Source organism: Rhea americana, unplaced genomic scaffold (assembly GCF_003343005.1).
Source record: "Rhea americana isolate MKP2758 unplaced genomic scaffold, rheAme1 scaffold_44, whole genome shotgun sequence".
NCBI lineage: Eukaryota > Metazoa > Chordata > Aves > Rheiformes > Rheidae > Rhea > Rhea americana.
In genome coordinates this window covers 44589-65714 of record NW_028186579.1, presented here as the reverse complement: position 1 = coordinate 65714, position 21126 = coordinate 44589, and the positions used below count along the sequence as shown (strand labels likewise).

Below are 21126 nucleotides of genomic sequence, written 5' to 3'. Positions count from 1 at the left end.
TGATTTTTTGAGAGTTCATTCATTAATACATTATTTTCTTTCAGAGTTTGAGATATAATTCTTCTCTGGACAGTTTATTACTCTCTATCACTAGAAATTGTAAGAGTAAAATATTCTGGAGTAATAAAGGTAGCTGAATATTTTTATCCTGAAACAGAAGCAGGAAAGGTGTTTGGTTTTGTTTGCCTATCTGGATCAGCTGTTCAAAGGCAGCATTCACTCCATAGATAGTTTGCCACCAGTTCTGCAGCTGCAGATATCAGGGCTGAAAACCGTGGAGATCTGGCCTGCCTTTCTGATCCTGTGATTCAAACCTTCCCCTGTCTGAGGACCTTCAAAACATATCACATATCTTAGCCTAAAAGAAAGAGAAAGAGCCATAAGAATGATCCAAAGGCAGGCAGTGTTCCTTCCAGATGTGTTGCTAGTCCACTGTGAGACAAGACTGGTCTGGATATGCAGCTGGACCCCAATGTAATGTGAGTGTGTGCGCTAGCCTCAGTAGTTCACTCACTGCTTGCTCACTTTTGAATTTTGATTACCAGCAGGCACCTGTGTTGAGTATATGACATAACCCTGAGGTGGGAATTCTGCTTGAATTGCTTCTGTAGCAAGTGCGCTTYAAGAACTACAGCTTAGGTACACATGAAAAAAGAGGTCAAGGATAATTGACGAGAGATGTATGAGGTGTACAGTGGTCAGAGTGTGGGGAATTTGTTAAAGAGCAAACAAAAAGAAAACTCTTTGTGTCTGTGTCTGAGTGTTTTGGGTGAATCTTAGATGCACACCATTGTTCAAGAGATACTTTTGAAACTACTTGATGTGTGAAACCTTCTGAAGATGCCAGAAACCTGTCTTTTTTATAGTTTTTGTTGTGAAACATTTTTGTAATTGTTGCAAAGATGTAACTCTTGAAACCGTGATTCCAAAGAGCAAGTGCCTATGTCCTTGATTCATGAAAAGACATAGATAAAAACTGGAGTTTCCTTAGCTTCTATAACCTTGTGATAGAAAGATTTTTTGGGGGAGCACTCTTCTGAAATGCCAGTAGGGAAAAACAAAAAAGCCCCAAGCTCCTTCTTTGCTTCATGGGATCGCACTTTGGTTCGTGCTRCTTTGGTATCTTGTATCTGGAGATGCCAAAACATCTTGTGCAGATAAGCAGCTCTTGTCTCTTGACTTGTCTTAACAGACTTAATTCCAAACACACTCTCATAAGATACCAACATTCTTGCCATTTCATATGTTACATTATATGTAAAACTAGTATTATTTTCTGGACAAAGGAGAAGAAAATGCAGCAAGATCGAAGCCAGTCCAGAAGCAAATAGGAAGTGGAAAATTCAGAARTCTCACTTTATGAAGGACTTCATTGGTTAGAAGGTTCAAACTTAATCTGCTTTTTGCTGTCTTACTCATATTCAGTCTGGCTTGTGAAATCTTGTAAAAACTCCTTCAGTATTGGGCCAGTAGGGAAAAGGCAAAGGACCTTTAGTAACCTTTAGTAACGCGATGTGGTTTGTTCTTCTTTTAGTTTGGTTTTTGGTCATTGCCAGCTCTGACTGTACAAAAATGAGTCAGACCTTTTTTTTTTTTTTCTTAAGGAGAGGAAAAAAGAACTTGTGAGACTTTTATTTGCTGTTTTGAAGCAGAAGAGAATTTTATCTGTTTGGTTTTAACGTTCTGAGTATGCCCTTGTCAAGCTTTGAAATATTTCTATGTTAGGATTTATTTCTAAGCTAGCATTTCTGTTAGAAAACTTTGTAACTTCTGTTGCTCTGATTTGGTTTTATTCTTTCCTGCCCAGTAAGATACGAGTGCTGACTGAAACTTCCCTGTGGTTGTTGCTTTTATAAACCTCCTTTTCTTTCCCACCTTTCTCCATGTGGATTTTGGATGTCTAAAGAGGTGGGAGTTCATGTTGCCTCCTTCCTTCTCCCAGCCTTCACCAGAAACCTGCACGGAGATCATGTGGGGCTCCCGTGCGTGCAGCTTGGTGAGACTATAGTGTCTTTGCTGCTTGGAGCTGGCCAACAGGTTCCTGTGTCAGTAGCAGAGATAGGCCCATACAGTCAGAATAACTGTAGGTGCCTTCAGGTGTGCCTACCTCTCCTCAGGAAAGAGTTTCACTTGGGTTGCTGCTTAAACCAAAGAATAGCTTCTTAATAGTGCTTTAAGTTACTGTTGCAGCTGTTAGAGACTGAAGCAGACATGAAGATGGTTATAAGGTAAGAGATTAGAGGAACCTGATGTAAATTTCTAGAGCTGTATTTCATGAGGGAACCAGGTAGCAGCGCAGAATGTCAACATGATATGCAAATGGGAGATAGACCCCAAAAAAGTAGGTATCATGAGGGAAGATGAGAATACGGAAAAACAAAAAAGTCGTGAGATAGAGATGGATGGCAGTTCTGGTGTGTCAGAAGTTGAGGCAAAGGACAGATGATAAGGGGTTGCAAAGGCTTAGCTGGCTGGGAAGTTGAGATTCCTGTTAAAATGGTAAATGCTGGAAGTTTTTCAGATACGAAACTTGCATTTTTTTTGTGTGTGTGATGGAATTTTCCCTATCTCACCCCTCTCTTGACCTGTACCGTTTTCTGTTCTGGGAATCATGCAGAGCTCAACTGCTTTTTTTTTTTTTTTTTTTAATATACATATTTGTGTTTATATGCAGATATGTTTATGTGTGTGTGCATGTGTATATATTTTTTAAACAACAGAAATTCTAGAAAAATCAGTGTTGAAAAGAGAGATATTCTATGAGTTGCTGCTGTCGTGACCTTTTCCTTGGCTCCTTTCTTTATAAGTGTTCTCTCCCATTATCACCAAGATGTGCGGCAAGCAGCAGAACTGATAAAACTTGGTCCTTTGGGATTTGTGCCCTTTGCTCCTTAAGCCCTTGCTACCACACTGGCCCTGCCTCTCACTTGTGCTGTAGTTAGCAGGCACAYGTGCGTAATGGTTGTGTGCTTTTCATCTTTCCTATGGCGAGAGCGCTCATTTGGACTTTGTGGATCTAGCTGCTAATTGTCATGCAATGAGAAAGGAATCTGTTATTTTTTTTAAAGATCTCTCAACCTTAATGTGGTACAAATTTGCAGTGGGCTTAAAAGTTATTGGGAGGGGACAGAATGCAGTTATATAAGTTTCTTTCCTTGGGGAAAACAGACTAAGTCCCAAACATTAAGGAGAGTTGATGTAAGTARTGAAGTGATTCAGCCAGTTCGCGAGGGCAATGCAGTCCTTTGTTAGTCTTCTGCTTCCTTTATGATTTGACTGAACTTAACTCCCTGGCCTGTGCAAAAATGTACAAGAGATCAAAATGACAAAATACTAATAAAATACCAYGTTCTGTTGGAGGTACTTGCCTCCATTGAACTAGGAGGCATGATCCCACAGCACTGAGTGAGGCTGCAATTTTGCCACGTGTTCCACACTGAGTACAGTTAAACATGGACAACTTGTGCTATTTTGATGTTCTTGTATGGTTCATGTTGCAGGAGTATACGAGCTTCCCTGTCATCTGTCTAATGTCTCCACCTGCAGCAGGGAAAACTGAAAGATTTCTATATCYAGGGAAAACTGAAAGGCAACAGGGCTGACATAACTTGTGTGAGGCCACAGGCTTGCTGAAGCAGCCCTGGGGAGGTGCAGGTGGAGGCCTGGCCACTGGATGGAGCTCTGATACTGTACGTGTTACACATACACCTCCTGCTCTCGCTGGGTGTATTTCCAAAATTCTTGCTCAGCTCTAAAGGTTGGGAGCTCCRCTCCTATTTGGGCAATATATGGTTGAATTTTAAGTAGTAGTGGGTTCCCCTGAAAGTGTATGAGGTCCTGGGCACAGCTGAATATCCTGCYGTCTGATGGCTCGTTTATATTTGAGGCTGTAGGATGATGAGCTTTTGAAGAGCTGCTCCTTAGCTAAAAATAGTGGCAAACACCCAGCTGTATATGGACATATCTGGATGAAATGAGTTATCAAAATTCATTTTCAGGAGAGTTTGTTATTTATTTGGCTGTTGAGAGTAGGGTGTGTTTTCTTTTTTGTTTGTTTGGGGTTTTTTCCTGTTTGATTCTGATCTTCTTAAATTATGATTCATAAGTGTGAAACTTCTAGACTTTTCTGTGGGGGAGRACAGGGCCTGGGGCTGATGGCTCTAAGGAAGCATATTTTCAGCCTTTTTAAGCATGATAAATGTACATTGACTACAGAGGCACAGTGCTTAAKACAACTGTTCTGATATCATGCCAACTACTGCCTTCCAGTAAGGTATTAAACACTACAGCTAGTATCAGTTGTGTTCATTCTGCTCTTCATTCGTGAGCTGTTCTCTAGGTGACAGTGACGTGGAGCAATGACAGTGTGAGCCAGGCAYTGTGCAAGAGGAATCTGCAAGCGTGGGGAAAGGCCAGGTTAGAAAGTTGCTGGCTTTTTCCTGGTTAATCGCTGCTGTAAAATCTACCAGCAGATGGCATTGCTGTCCAGGTAGACTGTCAGGGAAAACTGTTGGGCTTTTTTTTGTCTTGGACATTGGCTTTGTGCTTTCTTACTCTGGAAATCCTATGAAGGGTTCAAAACCTGAAAAGACCTAATTATATGTTGTTTACAGGGCACACTTGTTACTGCTGGCCTATTAATTTAACCTCGTGTGTGTTCATTTTTGGCTGTGCTGGGAACAGACAGTAGCCTCTTATGCCAGGCCTTGCGTATAGAGGCAGAGAACACCTTTAACTTCAAAGCAGCTGAATGAAACAGGAGCAATCAGCTGAGCACCAGTTGGGACCTGGAAGGACCAGCTCTTCTCCTGGGACTGCTGAGTTCTTTAGAAATGGAACTGCGATCTTCTCCATCTGTTAAATAATTTCAGAGCTCTGGTGCCAGAATATAAAAACCTGAGGAGTACTTCACTGTCACTGCATCATACCACATCTGGTTATTTAAACTATCTTCAGTCTAAATCGAGTGCAATCTGTTGCATTAGGCAACCTGACACTTCTGAGGATGAGTACTTTGGAAAAGGATGTGGACCTCAGCCTGCTGGAGGCCTCTAAGAACATGGCATAATAGTCACTAAATAGCTGTAACGGTAATTATGTTTTGAGAATAAATGTTATGATACAGAAAACATGCATGCTTTTTCCCATGTTTCTGCCATATCTATCATTGGGCCAGGTTAGATTTTACTTGGTTGAGACAAAATGTAATTGACTAAAATACAGAGGTGAGATACTATGTTGAGTGCTATAATCTGGTCCAGCTAAGACCCTAGGGATTCATAATTTTATTAAYTGTACTGTACTCTGGTGTTCATGAATCACTGTATAATTCACTGTGTTTCTTGTAGCACTTTCCCGTGCCCTTTGTTATGCTCATTACAATCTGATCAGGGAAAGATTTTTCCCTTACTTTGAGAATATCTTTATGCAGCAACTGCACAGAAAATACATGTCAGGGTCTTTCTTTGAGAGACCTGGGTCTGAGGCCCAGCTCTCAGGGTCAGAACAGTATCATTCTTCCGTGAGCCAGCTTGAAAGCCGGCTTGTCTGACCATACAGAGGAACAAGCGTTCCCTTGTGCTGACAGCCCACAGCGCGGACGGCACTGCTGCGGAAGGGCAGGCGCGGCGATTGCGAGGTCTCTGCCTGGCACGTGGGAGTGGGCCTGAGGGGGGGCCCAACAGTCTTCCCTCTGGCAGGCACAGCCAACAGTGTTCTCTGACTCTTGCGGTCTGGTGTGCTTCCCAAAATGCTTTCTTGGCAAAATCCTGGTGCAGTGGTGTCCTGTATCAGGGAGGTGAGGCAGAACACAGGAACTTGAGCATAGCCTTACATTCAAGGCCCAGCCCTCCATAGCTCTCCTCATAAGAGAGGCATGTAGCAATGTCTTGGGGAAAGAGTGTAAGAAACAGCAGAGAGCATGTGCTTGTCCACTGTTAYGTTTTCACAGCTTCTGGCAAGGAGCGGCTCAGGGCCTGTGCTGTAGGCTGCATCCTGACCATTGTGGTTAACTTACTTACCCTCTGAACTCGGGTAGTCCCTTTTGGAACCATTCATCTGTCTGATCGCCACAGTGTGCTGAGTGATGTGATCTGTGCTCTGGTGATGCTTTGTGTGGGGGAAGAAATGTTTCTTCTTGTTTATCACATGCATGCTTTGCATATACAATGCTTAGCATGAGAAGTCCTGATCCAGCTGTGGGCCTCTGCAAATAAGAAGGGGTTCTAACCATTTTGTCACTTACAACTTCTCATTTTGTGGTAATACTGATTAACCTAAGATGTGCTTGGAAGCATGTTGATCGAGACTTAGATTAAAAGTTGTACTTGTAAACCACTTAGCTTCAGAGAATTTCAGACCTTTRCAGTTGTTTGATTCTAGCTATTTATCTCCTTAAATCTTAGGAACTGTTTGTTTCCCTGTGTAGAAGTAGCCAGGTAGAATGCAGGCAGTTACATTCAKACCATGTGGTGAGAAGATGTTTTCTGTTTAGCTGAAGTCTCTCTACCCATTCTTGCCCTCCTCTGATACACACACAGTTGTGCAGTAGGGCATTGGAACAGCTGTTGTGTATGGCTAGATGCGGACAGATTGTATTTCAAGAGATCTATAATTAAGGGCAACAAATACAGAAATTTAGTTTATATTTTACAGATTTGCTTTAATTCTCCATGATATARTGTATAAACAGTGCAACCACAGCAGACAGGTATTTCCTGCGAAGCTTACTCCACTGCCCCAGGGCTTGATGCTGTTGCCCAACTATATCCGGATACTGGTGAGGAACTTCACCTCCTGCACATCCTTGCAGGCTACTATGACATCTGGCCTGTCAGCAGAAGCAGGGCTGCATGGTCTCTCTCAGGTGAGCAGTGGTGCTGAGTAGTTTCAGCTCCTTGAAGCTGAGCAGCTGAGGGGCTGTAGCGATATTGTCCTTACTTGTCTGAATGGATAGYAAATCACAGGCTGCTACTTCCCTGGAGTAACAGAATGGCCTTTGGACAGTGTTGTAACACCCGCATCGAGGGTAAATCAGCCAATGTGCTGGGTTGACACCAAAACTCTTGCTCAGTTATGAAAGAATGGTTGAGGCTTTGGAATAAGTCTTGTTCAGTCCATTCATTTGTTAATGCAGTTGTGCTATTTGATGTTTTATTCTCCTTTAAGAATTAGGACGCTGGACTAGCTCTCAGGAGAGGCTAAGCCCAGCAGAACAGTGTTGCATCCAGGCTGTGTAGGAATGTTTGTTTATATTTGCAAGTAATGCAGCCCAAGAGGAGCACTGCTCTAGAGGACGAGAGCTGTTGCGGAGGACCTCATGTTTAAACCATACCAGTTTCAGATCAGCATTAGTCCAGCATCATGGTCTGTTTGCTTGCATGCCAGCTGCAATGCTTCATCCAAAAGGAATCCAGTTTGCATGCTCTGAGCCTGCTTAGTACCATGAACCACAGCTCAGTAGGTGGGAACAATCAGGAGGTGCGTTCTCCTGATCTAAATTCCAGTGTTACGATAGCCACACACTGTGCGGCATTAGGCCAAGTGTCAGCGACTGCCTGTCACTGCACGCTTTGGCCAAAGGAACGGTTATGGTTCTGGCTACTGCATTCCTAAGCAAAGCGAGTGTCACAAGCAAAAGGCAGTAGTCATTTATCCCAGCCACCTCTCCTACTCTGCTTTGGTACCTGCYGGTGTACAAGCAGTACAGAGGGTCACAGCCTCCACGGAGCTGATTACAGGCAAACATAGTACTCTGGTAGGTGTAAAAGAAGCACCAGATAGCATGTAATAAKCATATATTCCCTATACTTTGGTACCTGAGTATCCTTTATGATCACATGCTACTGTGAGCCAAGTGTAGCCTGCAGAAGAGATACAGTGAGAGTATGATACTGCTTGAAAGCCTGGATTGAGTTTTGTTGTGGAAATAGAAATAATGGGTAAGTCAAGGCATGAAGGCTGTAGCAGGCACTGCTACAGCCTGGCTTCCATTTGTGGCTTTGACCAAAGGTCAGATTTGTTTCTTCTTGCTGACCATAAAACAAGAACAGTGTCTGTGTGTTTGCTGAACGTTATTAATGAAGCACATACATACTATGGTTACACGGTGCTCTGATAGTGTGAACACCCTTTGGGTAACTCCCTTAGCCTTGTACAGGGGTGTAGGGAAGTTAATTGCTCCCCATTCTCCTCAGGAAAGAGTGAGCACATTACAGATGCTGTACAGTAATAAAGAGCTTTATATCACTATATCAGAATGACCGTCCTCTCCCAGCAGTCCATCAAATATTGCATCAATACAGTCAATACTGAAGGTGTTAAAACAGAACACAAATGCAAATAAAATGACTAGGGAGCCATAGGATGAAACTCATGACCCTGTCTCAGCCTTCAGTACCATACAACTATCTTACAAATAAATAAAAAGATGCTTAACTTTTTTAAAAACAAGAATGCTTTTTTATTTTAAAGCTTCTAARTAGCTAAGACTCTGCTAAATATGACAGACTTTTTTTTTTTTTACTTCATCTACACAGTCACATATTACTGCACAAGGACACACAGCTGAAAAACACCAAGCTGATTGTCAGAAGGCTTTAAACTCTCTCTCACTGACCTGGAGTTGAAGTAGCCCCAGCCCAAACTGGATGCTGTAAATGGAAGCCCTGAGTTTTTGATGAAGACTGGCCTCTGCTTCATGTCCACAGAAGGGCTGCTGGCAGCAGTGTTTATCAAGGGACTAGAAGCTCCAGCTTGGTGCCAGGGGGAAAGCCACAGGTTCAGGCTTGGCTTGCCCAGAAGAGAAAGAAGAAGAGCAGAACCCCACAGCCTAAGAGAGCTGTTAAGGATTTAATCTTGATTTTTGTTTTATGGTGCCCTCCCCCACCACTGGAAGAAACTGTAGGTTTATAGTCTAGGATAGATTTCAAGTGCTGGAATTCATCCCAGGGTTGGCACAGCCTCAAAGTGTTTTATCTTGGCTGTAGTACCCACATGCTGCWGCAAAGAAAGATCCCCAGGGAAAAGAGTCAGAAACAGGCAAAAGAACAACAACGCTAGGGGGTCCTCCAGAAGGTTATATCCCACTGGGATGACTCTTCAAAAGCTAATCATACACGGTGCTCTTCCTTTTCCAGCTCCTGCTGGTCACCACAAAGCATACAAGCTCTTAGCTTCTCTACAGGAACCATGATTTTCAGAGTGCTCTTTCCCTTCCTTTTCTGGTGAGATTTCTCCCTAAGGMTGCTGAGTTAAATTATCTTTAGTGGCATTTTCCTGTTTCCTTGAAGTGTCATTTCAGAACTGTGCTGGCCTACTGGCTACTTGGTTTGTATTGAAGAGTGAATCTCCTGTAATAGTATCAGGTCACTGGCCAACAGCCTCTGATACACAGAAAAGCTCCCTTCTGAGCACTCATGAGGGAAGGATTATGGAACAGACCTTCATCCACTAGAGCCCTTCAGTAGCTCAGAGCAGCAGCTTGTTAAAGTGACCTCAATTCTCTGGCCTGTACAAAGAGCCTTGTAGGTGACTGCTGATTCCCTTCACCCTTCTCTTCTGTACAATGACATTGTACTCCACTGCTCTTTCAAGCTTGGTGATAAATACTAATTTTGGCCCACTGGGCTATTACTAGGACATGAGGTGGAGCACTTACTTACTTAATAACAGAACACCAAGGACCGAGCAGTGTGCTTGACACAGCACTGATGTATGTGCTGGTGTGCCTACACAGCAAGTCATTAGATTTCTATCTACTCTGCACATGCCAGGTTTGGGGGTGTTTGCCTGCATAAAAAAAGAAAATACCCAAGAAACCTGAGCATGCAGAAACTGGTTGCTGTGAAACAATGTTGGTTCTCTGTCTCAAAAAGGTTGGGCCTGTGCCTACTCCAGTTTGATTGCTAAATGATTATCAGGAAAAAAAAAAAAAAAAGCTGGTCAAAAGCAGTGCTTTGCATTTACATGTGAAAAGTCTCCTGTAGCACTAACAAAGGTTATTAGTTAGGAAAGTTTGGTTCTAACAACTCACAGGCCTGATCCTGCAAGCCTTACTCATGCAAGCAACATCCTCACTTTCAGCAAGACTGCTGCAGCCAGCAGCTCTCCATAGCTTGGGCCAAAACTTTTTGTAGATAACTACATGCAGGCTGGAGGGAGGAGGGTAAGAGAGRCATCACAAAACTAATTCATCTCCCACAAGAAAGCCATAATAAAAATKAGATAGTGACCCCTGCCCTTAAGGTTACTGAATCCTACTAAATTAAAGGAAAGGCTAGCATGTTTGGTAATAAATTGTGTCACAGACTGCATGTGTTGGCAGCAGTTACTATGGACACAACTTCCAAGAGAGGCAGACAGGAAGAGAGARCTGGAACAAAGAAGAAATGGCAGAGATAAAAAAGGGTTAACAGGGAGTTAAAAAGATCACTGTCTAAAAACCTTGTTCTGGATAGAGTCAGTAATCCTTGGCATTCCGAAATTCTGGCATGCTCCAAACCCTCCTAGTAGGCTGGGTGCCCCGTTCCACATCCTCAGAGATGGTCTTGATGTCACTGATGAATGGGGAAATCCTGGACCGGGATTTAAACGTTGTTAAGGAGAGGCTGGTTTTGTTCTTTGTGTTCCATTGCCTGGCAAGCTTCTTGGCCTCTTCCTCCTCTTTGATCTTCTCAGCAGCTTCCTGCAGGACGGAGCGGAAGAGTCGTGATATTTCCTGCACTTCTGGTTCATACTCTGCAATGAGTTGCCGGAATCTGAAAGCACAGTCGAGGCACAGCTTTGATTAAAAAGGTCAAATTAGGGATTGCTGCCAAGTCACAGCATTAACCTTGGAACTTGCACTCCCTTGCAAAATGGGCCTCCCTGGATTGAAGGGGACAACAACAACAACATGGAGAGGCCATGAAGATATGCTCAAGGTCTCTAAAAAAATCACAAGAAAAACAAGGAATATGAGGAAACAGCAAATCACTGTTTCTCATAAGCACAAGGAATAATAGGCAGCAGCAAACAAAGCGAGAAGGTGGCAGGTTTGAAACAGAAGGAAGTGCTCTTTTCATACAACACTAATTAAATCAGAATCAAGTGCTAGCAATAACTTAAGAGAGAGCATGATTAGACAAGTTTTTGGAAAACGTATCCATCACTGCTGATTAAACATGATCATCCAAATGCAAATTCTGGCTTAAGAAGTCCCTGAATTGMTGCTTGGTAGAAGCTGAGGAAAAAAACAGGGAAGGGCCCTGTTATGCTTTCCCTGTAGCATTGTCCAGTGGCCGCAGGGCAAACTTACCCAGTAAAACTATTCTTTGTTATGCATCTGATCATTAATCAATACTTAAATTTCAGAGAAGTGATATTTCATCTCCCTGTGGATTCCTCTAAGATAATGGTCAGCTGATACACCTTGATTGGCAACAAACTGCTATATCTAATTGCATAGCTCTGAATTTCTTGACTGTCTTCTCAACAAAGAACCTAAAATAATTTATTGTTATTGATTAAGCTAGCTTAATACCAGGGAAGCAAAGAATTATCATCGTTTCTTTTGTAGGTGAGGAAGCTGAGATGCCGAGAAAGGTAATTATTTTCTTGAAGTCATGAAMTGGACCAAAAAGAGAACATGCTGTTCCTGACACATTGTTGGGCAATCTAGTCCCCAGCCTGTTTTTGTACTTGMTCCTGGAGAGCACAGGATCCAGTTCCCAGGTGCACACACTGGTTACAAGGATGTTCTAGTTCTTCAGTAGAAAAGTGCATTTGTGACAGATGGTGTAATGGCTACTCTTCTAATAAATACTTCATTCTTAACATTAAGATTATGTCTACAAGCAAACCCAGATCTAAACTGCTGCTTCACTAAAATCCATGAGGCCTGGAAGCATTTTGATATTTTTCCTCTAACAAAATTGAATGAGGAGGGAAACCTGTAGGACAGTATTTCAACAAGTATTCAAGGTAATATGACAGGAGGCAACAGATTGAAATCCTGCTTCTTAACATGTTGCTCAGTCCTAGGAATGTTCAGGGAGTATGTGCACTAGGGATGTACGTACCCAGATGCTTCCATGTGCTTCTCTTACAGCACRTATTGGCAGCTATCTTTACAGCTGTGGAGAGACCAGTACTGCATGATGCTGAGAGCACAGCCCCTTTCAGGACCATGCCAGACAAGTTTGACTCAAAACCTACCAAAGTCACCTCAGATTTTCCCTAACCATTTAAACTGTTTAGAATCAATTCTTAATTCCCCTCTACACCCCCAAAAACCCTCTGAACTTTGACTATTTGGATACAAAAAGCTTCTGAGGCATTGTAATTCAGACTGGCAAACAGATACTTACACATTGATGCTAACCTGAATTGTGCAGAGCCTGGACAARCAGAATAGGTCTTGCTGAGGGCTGGTACATACAGAGGTAACAGATTTGTGGTATGTTGCAGATATCCTTTCTGCCTTCTGAGGAGGCTCTGCAGTAGCATTACTGAAGAGCCAAGAATCCAGTCCTCACAGTAGATCTATTTTTCCCTTTGTCCTAATCAGAAGCTTAGGCAGATGAGTCCATCAAAACCCAAGTCTCTATGTTATTATTATATTGGGGAAAGTGTCTTTAAAGCAACTTTTATTGCAGAGGTAAATTTGATGACTCATTCCATTACTTTATCTCCCTGTGTGTTTTAAAGAGAGATGCTGACATGTTTTGTATATATATGTATCTAAGAGTACGTCCTCTTCTTTTRTATTGGCAACTGTGCACACAAAAGACCTCATCACTGCCTCCAGTTTTAGAGGTTGTTGATGTCCCCAGATCAGATGGCTGTATTGCTAGACCTGTGATTTTGGGAACAAGAGGGAAAATAGGTGTAGTGTCTTCCTTAAGCACAAGGCTCTAAAGCTAATGCTCTGTGTTGCTAATAACACTCCTAACCAGTATATCTGAAATAAACAGTTTTCTAAAATCAGGATATTTTCCACCTTCACAACCATCTGTCTGCACTCCACTTAGCTACAGCARCAAGAATCATGTGGTGAACACTGCTATTGCAGATGAGCAGATTTACCTCTGACTTTCCAGGACCAACACAAGAACTACTTCATATGGATTTGAGCAGGTCTGAAAACCAAACTGAAAGCAATCCAAAAGACCATCTGCCAGTCACCCAAAGAAAACCACTGTCTTTTAGATGGAGAAGGGAAAGRGCACCTTTTTCCCCTCCACTCAACAGCATGAACTAACTCTTCTCCTTTTAATGCCCACTCAACTCCAGTACGAGCAGGTTTATGTAAGGACCAGCCATATACATAGTTCAAAAGGTGTGTATGCAACAARTGTTGCTCAGTAGAAAGATTGGACAGGTTATCAGGGGTTGACACTGTCAGGCTAGCTATCCCAGGCCATGTGTCAGAAGATGGACAGTATTTGCTACAGCCACCTATGCATAACTGAAGCTATTCTCCTCAGCTGTCATTGAAAGCCAGTTRATGCCCTGGCTGACCCAGTGGTCTGCTCTCTGTACAAAACACGCAACATAGAAAAAGAGTAAAACCACTGGAATTAAAGAATATAGGTTTGTACCCTGCATGCTATACAAGGAAACAAATACTGCTTTCAGTTTGGTTTTCAGATCTGCTCAAATCCACACAGTGCTGCTCAGTGGAATCAAACGTACAACATTGCACAAGTCTCACCTAACGTCTAGCATAGGTTGATGTATGAAATAGTAAGTTAATGTTGCACAAAATAATTTCAAATCAGGCAACTGCACAAGCTTATCTAAAAATCTCCTAGTAAGGTTTCCTTACTCATCAGAAAAGTATACCTGTTTTATTTGTGAAACAGGTTAAGATACTACTAGTAACTAACCTGTAACATACTATATAGGTTTAATGTAAATGTCTCAGATGTGACTGTCAACAAATCTTGAGCCAGCATAGCAGCCTGGTGGGTATATACATGTACATATAGGGATGAGTGTGTTCCCTCGACCAGGCTGTGCTCTAATCACAGTTCAAACAAGTTTGTTCTTTAAATTGTGACCCTTCAATTTCCAAACAAGCCATTAGATTTTAAGACTCTGGCTGTGCCTGGCACACATGGGCACATTTTTAAGCACTGTCACCTGTCTACCTTGTTCTCTAGGCCCCCAGTTCAGCAGGTTTCCCCAGTATGGCCTGAACTTTAAACTAAACTAAATCTACTAAATCTAACTAAATTTAAATTAAACTAACTAATGAAATCCAATAGAAGTCACTGGACTTAATATTCTTAAAGCAAAATGCATTCTTGAATGCCTGCCTGAACTGGGAGCTCTCAGTAGGTTTAGTCATTCAAAGAAAACCTGGGATCCTTAGTGCTAGTAATTAGCTACTGACTCCTGAATCTGTATTTGAGCACGATTTCTGGTTATATTGTACAGCTAYGAACAGCTTTGCTAGAGAAGGCTACTTGACTCCCAAAGGACTGCGGTATTCACACTAACCGCAATACTCAAGATGCATCAGCTGAAGCTCAAAATGGTAAACAAATCCATTTCTGATTTTAGTCATTTGTTTTACAATCAATCAATCAGGCACATTATGAAGCCCACTTCCTCTATACATAATCCTTACAAAATTACAGTTCTTAGCCTGTGGTATTAATGACATCGCAGATCACCAATATGTGGRTTTGCTTTTCAATAGTAGGTTTTTTCATTTGTTTCTCTGGGCAGAAAAGGACAGAAGCCAACAGTTTTACTTTTGCTGAAACTGAAAGAAACCAAATAGACCACAACAAAAGCTGAACAAAACTAGGTCTCAGAGTCAAGATGGCAAAATCTAGCATTCTGTATTTGCAAGCTAGTAGTCTACTCATTCAGTTTAACCACGGCACTTAGGTAGTAAGTAAATCACTATCATTTCCTTCAGATGGCTCAAGATGGCTCATTTTAAATATAATCATCAAGTCTCCAACCCAGTAACCTTTGACTACAGCTAAGCTGCACCTAAACACAACTGCTTTATATGTATGAAGTGAATTAGACTCTGCAGATATTTGATGGAAGAAGTGATGGTATTTGAAGTATATTTGAATCTTTCTAGAATTTCAAGAGACTAAGAAAAATTTCTATTGATCCAAAATATAACTTCCACAAAATGGGCAAACTGGATCTGAAAAACAAACAAAAACAAACAAACAAAAAACCAACTCACCTTTAAAAAGAATTCTTCTCCAGCCTCCTCCACATCCAAACATATAGAAATGCTGCCTATCAGTAGATGTGACTGTAGCCACACAAAAGGACAACTTCGATAATCATTTAGTCTTTTGGAGATGAAAGTGACATTTTTGACAACTTATACAAAATGTTTTGTTCTGGCTCTGACTCGTCACTGAGAATTTCACAAAAAAAAGGAGACTTTGCATGACAAACAGAACAAACTCCACCCTCTTCCAAGACACACRCTACTTGTGTCACTTAAGTGTTATACCTTTGCTAAGTAGATCAAAAAGGACATCAGCTCTTCAAAGACGGAGAGTGAAGGGGAAGGATCAAGTCTGCTATGTCAGAGATGGAACCAAGCACATGCTCTGCACTGGAATTTCCAAATGCAAGATTGTTTTTTTTTTTTTTTTTTTTTTGTAGAAGACTGGATTAAAAGTTGCTAGATATTAGAAGCCACAGGGTATTCAAGAGGGAATATCAGAAGTGCAGTAATCTTGTGATTAAATACTTGATTGGAAGCCTAAGATTTTAACTGAATTCCTATCATACTCATCTTGTACAACTTTGGGCAAGTTACTAAAATGTCTACATAATCTCACTTTGAGATGGGAATTAATATCAACTTTGACTGTCTTTTAGTTAGATTGAGTATTCCTTCCTTATTCAGTACATGTTCAGTTCCAAGCATGGCAGGTCCCATTCTTTTTCATTGTTTCTACGTCAGCAATTGAAGATTTCTGAACCACGGACTTCTCAATTAGAAGGCAGAAAAGGAGAGGAGGGCTCAACTGTTCACTGTCTCTTCCAATAGAAGAAAAAGTGGTTATTGAATAAAACTTGTACATGTTTAAGATAAATAAAACAAAATACAGTTTGCTATAGCAAAACTGTATTTCAGATATGGAACTCTTAGTATTTGTGGCATCCTATGACAAAGTTTACACGTGCTCAAAAAAAAAAAAAAAACTGAAAAATTGATGAAAGAAAAGCCACATAGGGCAATTTTATACAGAGGCACCACTTCTGGCTGGGAAAGTCTCCTAAGTCACAAGTCACAACAGATTGAAGGCTATACTGAAGATACTGTAATCATCCATCCTGTAATATCTGCATACCTCGTTCTTATTCTTTTCCCTACACAGATTCTACTGTCCACTATCTCAGGTGCTAGACTGCACGTTAGATCAAAAAGACCTTTGACCCAAACCAGTTCTGTCATTCTTACAGCTATCGCATTCTGTTCTCAACTATTGAATTGAAATCGTAAAAGCAATGCAAGCTTTATTATTTTTAACATGGCTCTGCTCACCACTATGGTATGGAACAACAAAAAACATTCCACTTCTTGAAGGATACTGTAATGTAATTTATAATAGCTTATAATGGCAATTTCTAAGAGTCTTTTTTAAAGGATATTTTTGTCCTTTGCCATAGTTATGCCACATGCAGACTAATACTGCTGAGTGGGTTTATGTACTGTTAACAGTAGTCTGAATCCTGAACAATACTGAACAGCTAGAAGTTGTGGAAAAAARCAAGCATTTTTGTGTGTGATTGGCTCAGCAATGCAAAAAAACCCTCTTTTCTGAAGCGGAAGATGAACTTTGAGGCCTCCCATCTCCAGTGACAGAAGCCTGCTCTCATGGAAATACCTGCCTATGAGACAGGCATTGTTTAGTGCCTCTGAGGAAGGTGAAAATAACCCTGAACCCCAAGGGGTTTATAGTGGCTTGTTTACAGAATGACTTGGAGTTACATAAGCAAATATAAGGCAAGTGYTATTCCCAGCAGACTTTCACAGGAGAAATCTTGACCCCTGAATGATCCCAAATCTCTGATTCTGCCATCGTGGCAACCTTGTGCCTACTCACTTCCAAGGTTCAGCTCTGGACAAGATAAGGACTGGAGAGGGAGCTTTGGCATCCCTGCCAGGCCCCATTGTAAGGCAGAGGAACAACTGTTCCCAGCACTCTTACAGTTGCTGTTCAGAAGCTTTGTTTGTTCACGGGAAGCCAAGTGCCAGCAGATTGYAGTGAGGGACTGTGGGGTGCTCAGCACCCCTGCGTTTGTCACAGGACAGGCTGAAAAGGGGAAGTGGACAAGAAAGGCCCATTTCACTACTTCACTTTGGCTAGAGTCATTACTCCTCACCTGCATTGGGCTAAGCAAGAGGAGAAACATGCGTGGTTTAATAATAAATAAATAAATGAGAACAGACACCACTCTCCCTTCCAATTTGCATGCCTACTGCAGRCTTAGATCTATTTCTGGTCACTGTCACAAAAGGTTACTCAGCCAGCATGCAGCAATCACATATCTAGCACGTGACAGGCTCAACAGCAAGTCCATGAAGCTGTGTCAACATCTACACTRCAAAAGGCAGAAGTGCCTCCTTGTTGTTCAATTCAACTTCATGCCCCACCTGCATCCTACTCCATGCCAAGACAGGCCCCAAACATGCACTACCTCTTTTCCCTGAGAAAACCAGGTTCACAGGCTGAAAAGAGTAATAGCATCTTGTTGTTCCACTGGACACTGTGTCCCCACCTGCTGCATAGCTTCAAGGATAGAAGACCCTAGGCAGAGGGGGTCAGGTTGTCTAGAGGCTGTGGAACCTCCACTTTGGAGGTAGGCTACACTGGATAGGACAAGGCCCTGAGCAACCTGATCTAACTTCAAAGTTGTCCCCACTTTGTGCAGGATGTTGAAATGGATACATCCAGATGTCTCTTCCAACCTGAATTATTCTACGATTCTAAGACTGAAGCAACAGCCTTCATGATACCTAATCAGTAACTCTGCTCATCAGGCAAAATGAAGTTTCTCAGGCTGATTAGAAACATAAAGCACTTGAGTCACTCTGGGGGAAGTGGCGTTTAGCAGCTTTTTGAGGAAAGCRATACCATGTTAAACTGACTTAAAACATTAGATTTCTCTTGTTCTAGAAAGATACTGTTACAATGTGATTTTTGATACAGGATGCCAAGTCTTGGTCTGTGTTCTAAGAAACTCACAGTCCCTCCTTGCATACCCCAAGGGAGATGGGGGAAGGAAGAGTGTGTATCATCAGATCTTTTACTGTACCTTAATATGACAGGCCCACAGTAGGAAGGATGGATTTTGCTACACATATCCTCCAGCTGTAGACGTTCTCCTGGGCTGATATCATAGTTCTGCTTTGGATAGCTGACCAGCCAGCCATAATCCACTCCAGTCTTGATCTTGCGATACTCATTCTCTCGCTCTCGCTGCTGCTTCTCTGCCTGCTTGATTTGCCAACTTAGCTCCATCATTAGCGTCTCAGCCACCATCTCTGTGGGGTTCCTCTGGGAAATCCGGTTTGGGGGCTCATTCCACCTGAACCAGGATGCCAGTGACATAGTGCCCTGTGTTCTTCATTGGGAGTGGGATTGAGGGCAGGGGGAGAGAAAAACGAACAACATTGCCACAATCAACACAGTTCAGACAAAAATATTCTCCCCACACACCCCTCAAATCTGTTCACCTAAAAGTGCTACTGGATTAGGCACTTGGAACCAGTTGAGCACCTTGAGAAATCTCACCCATAGCAGCGACTTTGTGCGGAGGAAGGGGCAAAGTGCCCGGGGGCACYGAATCCTTTAACTAAAATAACAGTCACAGTCCCCATATCTGAAGGAAAACCAAAAGGATACTTGCYCCCTCCAGGATAGGCCAGGGAAGCCCACTCTACCCCAGGGAAGAGCTGAGGCTAGGGCTTGCCTGTCTGAACCCCCAGCAGAGAGCATGACCTCTCAGCACCCTGCAATAACTCAACGTACAGAATCAAATGTTCACGGGTATTCCTGGGAGCCATGTTCTAGCCATCAGTGGATCTTCAGCAGGGAGGTCAGGATAGATGACCTCGTCTGGTTTGCTGCTAACATAACAGAAATGGTAGAGCCCATCTGTATTTAGCCTGTGCTGGCAGAGGCAGTAGTTGCATTAACTACAAGGTCAGGCAGAGCTTTTAAAATTATTTAGCAAAGGAGTTGCACATAGAGGGAGAGGCTATACCATCCTCAGTAAACAGAGCCCAGCTGTTGGTTCTGCTGGAAGAGCACAACTTAGGCACTAGCATCCTTGCCAAGGGAACTGAGGCTGGGCTAGCAGAAAAGTGGTAGCACACCAAGGTTTACATTGTTATTTTTTCTAAGACAGATGTTTCTGCTGCTGGGGATTTATGCAGCACTTAGGAGACACAACAACCTGCATCAAGCAGCTCAAAGGACTGAATTAACTTCCCTCCTATTCAGTCCCTTCATGTAGTCATTTTAAGAGGACAAGGCATGGAACAAAGATATTAGCTACTGTATTCGAATTTAAAGACAATGAGTCCAAAGCAGGCACTAGGGACCCGAATAGGAGCAAAACAGCATCTGTTTCTTCACACAGCACACTTACATACCTTGTTCTTCCCACCCGTTAGGCCCCAGGGAGAAAGGGTGGCACGAATTATGGCTGCAGCTGGGATTATGAAAAGGCTGTTCCTAGCAGCAGCCCAATCAGGACATGGTATCAAAAGTTAACATACAGGCAGAGATTAAAAAGCCTGATTTCACATATGGTCTGAGCAAATTCTTACTACTTAGAGACACAACCATGAAGACGCATATAATGGGGAGAAACATACTGCTTTGATTTATGTCATCTCAGGGCCTAGAGTCTTTAGTCACTGTGCAAATCACCATCACCAGAAGTTCATAACTACACAGTATTCTCACTAAAGCTAAGAACTAGTTGCTCCTGGTCTCCCTAGTGCCAAGAAAACCATTGCCATCTCCACTGGGCAAAAAGACTGTTCCTGTTGCTTCTATGCCTTTGCCATTTTACCTTCGAGTAATGTGGCCTTATTTTCTTTCAGAAATGTTCATATTATGTAAATATGCCAACCCATTAAAGGAAAATGCTCCAAAAGCCTGGATAGTCTGTACAGTGTATCAGGTCTGAAACAATYTCAAGGTTTACTCCTTAGACTGTTCTAGAATCAGTAAGTTTGGCAAACTGCATAAAAGGATGGTTTCAGCAGTCCAACATCCTGCCTCTCACAGCAAGCCATACCTGTTTCTTCAGAAGGAAGACATAAAAGACCAAAAACTTCCACAGGACTTAGATCTAGCTGCCTAGGCTTGTAAGATTGCACACGCGCTTCTTGGACTGTATGAGCAGTAATGCCTTTGCCAGTGAACAGTGCTCATACAGAAGGGATGCCTGTAGCAATTGGTTTGAGACCTTAAATATCAGATACAATTGCTCTTATGATACCAGCACAGTCAGGAGCTGCTGATTGTCATTCTGCTTGTATCTGTGTTCTGCAGGGGGAGCAGCAGCAGGTCCTTTCATTTGCTTTCATCCCCAGGTGACCCCAGCTACCAGCCATCTCTTGCTCTTGCATCATCACAGCGYTTTGGCTGCCTGCTGCTGGCTTACTTGCCCGAGACATACGAGTGAACTCAGGCTGSAATTTATGTGCTGACAGCTTCAATGCTACAATCCTATCCACCTAAACTGTACCAGGATCTTGTTACATGTCAGCCTCTACTCATCATTACAGGTTTTTAAGGGCGAAGATCCTGAAAGCCTGAAAGAAAGAGGCCTTAACCTCTTCCTTTGTCTTATCATCCCTGTGTACGGTATAGCTGAGTCCCCTGCTAGCAAGTGAGCAGCAAAACAGATCACAAACTATTGCAAAAGGGTTTAAAAGCTTTCTGTCTGTTTTCAGCTCATGTGGCAACAGCAATTTATCATAAGCTTTTGAAGGCATGACCAATTTACGTTATCATTGCTATTTTAATCTGTATCTTCACCTGATGAGGCTGAGCAGGCCCTACTACTTGTGGTATTTTACTAGCCAAAGGAGATAGCTTACTCTGCTTTTATTCTAGCTGTGACCTGGTC

At 42.4% G+C, this 21126-nt stretch overlaps 1 protein-coding gene across 1 annotated transcript in view; it reads right to left on the bottom strand.

The window, feature by feature from the left end:
- Window positions 1-8437: 8437 nt before the first annotated feature.
- RD3 (RD3 regulator of GUCY2D) overlaps window positions 8438-21126 on the bottom strand; it is a 19376-nt gene continuing 6687 nt past the window's right edge. Inside the window, exons 2-3 of the mRNA XM_085315789.1 lie at window positions 18295-18603; window positions 8438-10757 (exon numbers count right to left, since the gene is read on the bottom strand). Of these exons, the coding sequence (XP_085171915.1) occupies window positions 10460-10757; window positions 18295-18590 (594 nt within the window). The 5' untranslated portion in view covers window positions 18591-18603 and the 3' untranslated portion in view covers window positions 8438-10459. The remainder of the gene's footprint in view (window positions 10758-18294; window positions 18604-21126) is intronic.